Below are 7,268 nucleotides of genomic sequence, written 5' to 3'. Positions count from 1 at the left end.
AAGGAATAGCTTTCAACCCTCATCCATAAAACTGAAAAATAAATGCCAAAGAGTGCAGACGCTATTCTAGCAGTAGGCGGTGGCCTAATATCTTAACAACAAACTTTAATTCATTTTTTTCCTTTAATATGTCGCCCATGCATACATTGAAATATGTATGCATCTATGTTCCCCCTTTTTTAGAGGTTAATGCCATTTTCAGGTATAAAGAAGGTTAGATTGTAACTTTGAAGGGATGAATTTGGTCTGGCAGCAAACATTTTCCATGGGTGTCCCTAATAGGGTGGTATGTGTAGTTATTTGGTAGGTAAACTAACTGTATGTTGATTTTAACACACACTAATGGAGAAATAAAGAATGACTTTGACTCTTCCTCTAACAGACTTGTTTGGTTATCAGACCCAGCTCTGCTTTGCATATGGCTGCAGGGGAGTCAGTATTTTAATATTCATATGAGATACTGGACATCATTCCACATCAATCCCTCAACAGAGGAACGCTGGGCTGTTCCTTTGTACCTGCTTCTGGAAAACAAAGGATTGTTGGTGACTGAAAAGTTATGCATCCATGCTGTAATAACCTAAAAATCCTATGCTGATTCTCTGCTGGATGAGACCATGGGAGTGAATAATGGATCGACTCTGCTTGAAGAAGAAAAAAAGCTGGAAGCATCCACAGACAGAAGTAATTAGCTTTTCTTTTTTATAAAGTATTTCAATTGGTTTTATTTATTTATTTATTTGGTATTAGTCATTTCTTTAACACTAAATTCAATTGCATGCATGGGTTGTGTCGAGTGGGTTTAAGAAGAACACTGTTGAGGTGTACTCATTATCATGTTAGCTAATGATTTAATTAATGAGCTCATTCTGCTTTGAAGAAGCAGAGATGACAACAATAGTGACTGTAACATAATGAAAATGTTCCCACTCATCCACGGTGGTGTCTGCTTGACTTATGCTTTTTAGCTTTATAGTCGCCTCATCCTTTACTTTAGAGTGAATTTTATTTTCTGGGTTTGTAACATGGATTTTGAAAATGCAACATCAACAATATTTCTTTTAAGAAACAATCTACAGACTTGGGATCAGAGAGATGTTTGAAGTCATCGCGGCAGATTTCTCCAAATTAGAGCTAAATTTATCAATGCATTGACCTGCCTGTGTCTGATGCAACCCATACATATCAACCATGCAGGGCAACAAGTCAGCTATGTCTGAAAGCTATCATCCAAAAAAGCAGTCCAATGCAACAACACAAAAAGAGATGCTGTATTTGAACAGGAATATTCTGCTGGCCTGTTGGACTTATTTGGGTGAAAAGGTCTTTTATGAAATTCCCAGGCTTGCCTCCTCCTGTTGAAATATATAAAAGGTCTATAAATGTTTAAGTGTTTTTCTTTTTTCCCTGTGTTGTTGTGTCAGCTCTCTCAGGTCACTACAGACAGCTGGCTCATTACTTCTGTCTGCTCTGCTTTCTACTGACCATCATCATTCTGCTCCAGACTCTCTGCTGTGAGTGCCTCTTTGCATCTATAAAACTCACTGACCAATGGGAACAGGTTACTGAAGGAGATAATGTGCTGATATATATATAAGACTTTAAACTGATATTTTGAATATTTTCAAATAATTTACAATAATTTACAAAGTTGAGTTTATCTCTACACTGCACCTGCCTGTACATGGCATTCAACCACTTTAGTCTATGTTGAACCTACAGCTCAGTGGTGACTGAGACACTGCCTGTCCTCGTTGGCCAAATCTATACTCAAAGGTTTAAAGAAATTAAAAACAGAAAGAATGGATTTCATTAGTGAAGTAACACACATCATGTTGGATAAAAACATCGATCTTTTTTGAAAGTGAGTGTAATAGACCCTCACTAATAGTGGAGCTCAGAATAATATGGTTTTTAAAGTTCTCCAAGCGAATGTTATTAGCATAGCGAAATTTGGCTGTGTTGTTATGTAGAGTGGACCCGCATTCACACTGGCAAATGTAACTTGTTGCCCAGGTGTTTCCTTTTGCATTGATTGTGCTCACACAAAGGAGTTGTGCGTAACTAGCCTTCTTTCATTCACTCTTTCCATCTGCTGATGCACAGATGTCGAGGTGTTCTGGCTACCACACAAAAACGGCTCATCTAAACGAAAACAAAGACGCATATATTACTTACGGCAGCGTGAAAAGCTTTGAACCACTGCTTGGCTTCAAAATGAACACAGGACCAGAAAATAACTGCAGCTGTTCAGAGAAAATGCAGTGAAGGGGAGCCTCAAAACAACAGTCACCACTCAAGAGATTGCAGGTGTGAAAATGTCACACAATTCAGACAGCAGAATTACACAGGCTGGATTGTAAGACGTAGACCTCTTAGCAGTCATAGAATTCTTTTACTGGAACTTTACAAAATAGACTTTTTAAGTATTTTTGTTTTGTTAAATGTCTGAAGGAGAGGTCAGAGGTCAAATGTGGCATGACATTTAAAATCTAAACTTTTTGAGTAATTGTTTTTACAGACAGAATGATACTAAATATCAAAAACACCACAAGTTTGAGGTTATTATTATTAAATGTTACCAGGAGTCTCTAATTTTATGTCATTGTCGCATTTTTGTCAACTTTAAATGCCAAAAGGGACAAAAATTCATTCATTCATTTTCTTCGACGCTGGTAATAATGCAGGAAAATTTTACCATGATTCTGGTGTTTCAACAAAAACAGGACGGGTCTTCTGTCAGTTTGTCGAGAAATAAATCTGTCGGTCTCTCCGTCTTATTTTAGAATTAATTCTTTTATGCGATGGCTTGCAGAGAGGATTAACTCTGCTCTTTTTGAATCATCCCTTTTTTCACCTCTGTCAGTCTGCTTTGCTTTCTTTTCTGCTTTATTATCCCGTATCCATGGTAACGGGTGATGGGACATTGTGTATGCAATTTTCTGACACTGTGCTGCGTGTGTCGTGTGTGTTTGATACCACAGTGGTTCAGCTCACACTGGTGTCTCAGTCCCAGTCGGCCCTGCAGGAAAACAAACTGAGAGGTTTGAGAATCGGGCTGGAGAAGCTCAACCAGTCATATCAGCTCCTGTTCTCCCAGTACCCTTCTCTAAACCAGTACTGCCCGATCAGCAACGCTACCACTGGTGGTGAGTCTGGGTGCTTTTTTATTCAGAGCTACAAGTGTTAAGAGAAAATCCAGAGAAAAAAAACATTTTTTTACACCCACAAAAATCACAACTTTTTGAAGATGTTCCTGTGACAGTTCCTCGTACACAGTGTGTCTGTTTTCAGGCATTTCTATGGCCAGACTTCAAAACTGACGCATCAGTGGATAACTCGGTGGTTTTAGTGCAAAGGTTGTCTTTGGGTGAAGGTTTACCTGAGGCTTGGCTCTAATAATAAGGCTGTAACAGATTAGTAAAGAAGCTAATGAATCCATTATATAAAGGTCGAGTGTTTAACTACAGACAAGTTTGTGAGAAACTGTAAATGTCTTTTATACCACAAACTCTTTCAATCAGTTTCAGTTTGGTCATTTTCTTTCTACCACATAATGTCCCAGTCACGCTGAAAAGCTGCCAAACAAGCGGCAGATTAAATATAGACAACTGTTTACAAAAAACCCAGTTGACAAAGAAGCTCTGATTTCCATTATGCTGTGAAAAAGACAAACAACTCGAGCGTGATTGCGCATTTCAGATTCAGATAACAGATCCACTTTGAGCTTTTGTATCATATTACATATGATGAGTTTCCAATATATTAGATAAACTGATTTAAACCAGTGAAACTGGATCTGTAATATTAGTCTGTTTGTTTTCAGTCTATAATCAGTGATATAAATAAAGTAGAAAACATATTTATACCACTTAATATGACACCACATAAAAACACACTACTATAAAACTATTAAAGGCTTTTCAAAATGAAACCTGACATTAACACCTTCAGACTGTCGGGCTGTAATAAATTTTAAATGGTTGTAGCTAATAAACAATACAAATTTAAGTCTTGATTATGGAGCACTGTATTGTTATTTAATCATTTACACATTCAAAAGGATTTTAGTGCTGTTGTAGGATTATTTCATACTGAGAACAGTGATACTGCACTGGGATGTAAAGGAGAGCAATGCTAGGAAATTTCAAATCACTGCTGAAACCTGACCATGGCTTAGATTAAAACAAACTTTGAGGGGTGAGTAATCTGAGCCACATCATTTACCTATTCTTTTTTATTATTATTATTATTGTTGCTCACTCAGAAAGAGAGTGCAGCCCATGCTTACCTGGCTGGACGCCTCAGGGACAGAAATGTTTCCTCTTCAGCCAGGACAGAGCTGACTGGATCAGCAGTCAGTACCACTGCATGGCACTGGGGGGCGTTATGGCTATAATAAGGACAGAAGAGGAGCAGGTGAATGCACACACACACACACACACACTACTCTGTACACCTGCTCTGTCCTGTCATTTCCAGTTTATATTTATTCATCAAGCACATAATAAATATTAAATTAGCTTTGCTGGAATCCTCTCACAAATCTTCTTCCCTGCATTAATGACATATTCAGCCTCTGTCCAGTTGTAAATATTTGACATGCTCTTCCTGATATGTCCTACCTTTTGGACACACTATATGACATACAGATTCATACCACCAGGAAGACAAGTTAAGAATAGATTTAAGACCTCCATGAAATATGGAGACGTCTGCAGGAGCGGCCAGTGCTTGAGGTCAAATGAGGTTTTGTGTTTCGCTCTTTTGCCGTAGATGTGACACAGTTTGTGTTCTTGACTGATCAACAGTAAAGAGGATGAACTAATTCTAAAGTAAAGGTTGAGAAAATAAGGCTTCTGTCTGCAAAATGGTAACGTTTGACATGTTTCTCAGGAGTTTCTGTGGGAGAAGGCCCAGAGTCTGAGTCAGGGGGACTCATACTGGGTCGGCCTGAGGAGCAGCGGCGCTGACGGGGGCTGGCAGTGGAGCGATGGCTCGCTGCTGGAGAAGGGACCACAGTGAGTATGATGACAGGCGTGAGGAAGAGGAGGAGGTGGTGCAGGGCAAACAGGGCTCATAAGGTGAAGAGCGAGCATGCACTGATCTCTCCTCCTTAAGTTTGTCTCAGGCTGAGGACATTTTGCCAGATCAGCTGTCAGGACACAAAACTATGTAAAGACTGGATATTAAAAATGTATGTGTTCCTGTCCATAGTCAAACATTCCTCATGCTCTAAATATAAAAATACATTCACATTAATTACACCGAGCCACTTTAATGTCATCTGTCATTTGCTGTGCTTGTTTTAAGCTGGTTTCCTTTGTGCAGTTTTCACCATTTCATTCTGCAACATTGCATTTACCTGTTATCGGAATTTAAGAAGATGATAAAGACTTTATCCAGTACTTTGTCTGTTATTTTTAAAAAGCAGTTGAAATAATAATAATATTATTAATAGCAATATTAGCAATATTAACAGTAATTGTAAGAATAGTAGTATTAATATTTATAGAATAATAATATTAATAGTACTATTAATAATAACATAACAGGTGCATTTAAACAATTGATAATTAACAATGATGAACATAATTTAAGTAAAATGCTAAAATTAAAGAGCAGATAATAAACTGGAATATGAGTTTGATCTTAATTTTAAAGATGACAACACAATAAAATACATAGTAGTTAATTATAAGAAGCATAAGATTTAAGTAGCAGTAAAATGTTTATTGGAATAAAATATTATCACATTTTTTCCCTTCCTGTTTGTATATACTATTTAAACTGATCAGCCACAATATTAAAACTACCTGATGAATATTATTACATTATCTTTGTGCTGTGGTGCCCCACACTGAGGGATAAGCTAAGATCCTCTGAGGCTTTCTTTGTGTGGCACATACTGAGCATGCCCAAAAAGATCTCTGGAATTTGGAGGTCTTGGTCTTGAATTCAGTAAAACACAACATTGCAGTGAGATTATAAAAGGTAATCACCCATCAATAGTTGTGGATTATGTATAAGTGAGATTTACAAAGCAGCTGAGAATTTCACTCCTAAGCAACCTAACCACGGTGTCTTCCCACTGTGGATTTACTGTGAGGGGATTAAAACACGGTGGGAGTTTTATTATGAACTTTAACAGAATAAATGCCATGGTAACAGAATAAAGTGTGTGTTGCAGGTTTTGGGCACGCGATCCGGATAACGCGGGTGAAAGCAGGGAGGATCTGTGTGGTCGACTCACCCCGAGGGTCGTGTACAGCAGGAGCTGGTTCACCTTCAGATGCTCCAACAAGCTGAGGACAATCTGTGAGAGGAAGCAAGCTTCTCTGACCTGACACCAAAATATCTTTTATAGCAAATAAACATTTTACTCAAGAAAATCCCCCATGTTTTTCTGTGCTTTCATTGTGTTTTTCAGCTTCATTTTTTATATCCACTATCTATCTACAATTATTGATTTATTTATTTTGGGGGGTCAAACTCAAACTAATGCAAATAAAACCTTATATGAGATCTTCCCAGGTTATGCACAGGAGGCTAAAGTTTATCCTGTTAATTTTATAGCTTATTATTATTATTCACTACTAATTTGGAGCTTCAGGAATTTTCTGCCTTGATCCATCAATTTGATCTTTAAATTTTGTAGCTATGCAAATTTTAATATATTCATAATCGTATCATGTTTGTTGTGTGAAGAGGAATGAAAGTCAGTAGAACAGGACAGGATACATGTGTGTGAAGGAGGGAGACAGTTGTAATAGTCCAGCTGCAAGGAGCAAGCGAAGGTGGGTGAATTTAAACACTTGGGGTCAACCAGCAAAAGCAACAGGGTAGAGCAGGTGGAGGTGAGTGTCAGGGTTGAGTTGTAACAGAAAAACAGCAGGGAGTGTTAAAGGGAAGGTTTACAAGAGACACAATGTATGATTTGGGTGTGGTGACAATAACAAAAGGACAGGAGGCCAAGATGGAGATGCTCAGATTTATATTGGGAGCGTCCAGCATGGATTAGAAATGAATACATCAGAGGTCCAGCTCAGGTCAAGCGATGTGGACACAAGGTTACTGCGATGGTTTAGATTTTATTTATATGTGTATTCCAAGACGCTCAAAGGCACCTTACAAGCAATTAAAGACCAAAATCATGGTATGCTTTAAAAAAAACATTTGGAAAAGACCATAAAATAAAAAAGTCAACAATACAGAATCAAGCAGAACAGACGTGCTGATGCAAAGAAGTAAACTTTAAGTATGGCTGC

The 7,268-nt window shown here is 37.9% G+C and overlaps 1 protein-coding gene across 2 annotated transcripts; it reads left to right on the top strand.

The window, feature by feature from the left end:
• The first annotated feature begins 489 nt into the window (after window positions 1–489).
• On the top strand, window positions 490–6,389 carry LOC102080954 (C-type lectin domain family 6 member A). 2 transcript variants are annotated; one of them, XM_013276075.3, is made up of 6 exons: window positions 490–684; window positions 1,425–1,514; window positions 2,985–3,149; window positions 4,268–4,419; window positions 4,897–5,021; window positions 6,191–6,389. In XM_013276075.3, the coding sequence occupies exons 1-6, from the start codon at window positions 618–620 to the stop codon at window positions 6,345–6,347; spliced, it is 756 nt and encodes a 251-aa protein (XP_013131529.1). In that variant the 5' UTR covers window positions 490–617; the 3' UTR covers window positions 6,348–6,389. The 2 variants fall into 2 exon arrangements, with proteins under 2 accessions (XP_013131529.1, XP_013131530.1); XM_013276076.3 differs by lacking the exon at window positions 1,425–1,514.
• The last annotated feature ends 879 nt before the right edge of the window (window positions 6,390–7,268 follow it).

The sequence above is a fragment of the Oreochromis niloticus genome, linkage group LG22 (genome assembly GCF_001858045.2).
Source record: "Oreochromis niloticus isolate F11D_XX linkage group LG22, O_niloticus_UMD_NMBU, whole genome shotgun sequence".
In the NCBI taxonomy this organism is placed as follows: domain Eukaryota; kingdom Metazoa; phylum Chordata; class Actinopteri; order Cichliformes; family Cichlidae; genus Oreochromis; species Oreochromis niloticus.
The sequence above is the reverse complement of the archived record's forward strand: the minus strand, read 5'-3'. Positions and strand labels throughout refer to the sequence as shown.

What these genes read in the sequence shown, in the direction of transcription:
- LOC102080954 (XM_013276075.3), top strand. Translation starts at nt 618, where the DNA reads ATGGGAGTGAATAATGGATCGACTCTGCTTGAAGAAGAAAAAAAGCTG. An exon ending in GGAAGCATCCACAGACAGAA is followed by an intron (nt 685 to 1,424) that starts GTAATTAGCTTT and finishes TTGTTGTGTCAG; the next exon opens with CTCTCTCAGGTCACTACAGA. An exon ending in TAAGGACAGAAGAGGAGCAG is followed by an intron (nt 4,420 to 4,896) that starts GTGAATGCACAC and finishes CATGTTTCTCAG; the next exon opens with GAGTTTCTGTGGGAGAAGGC.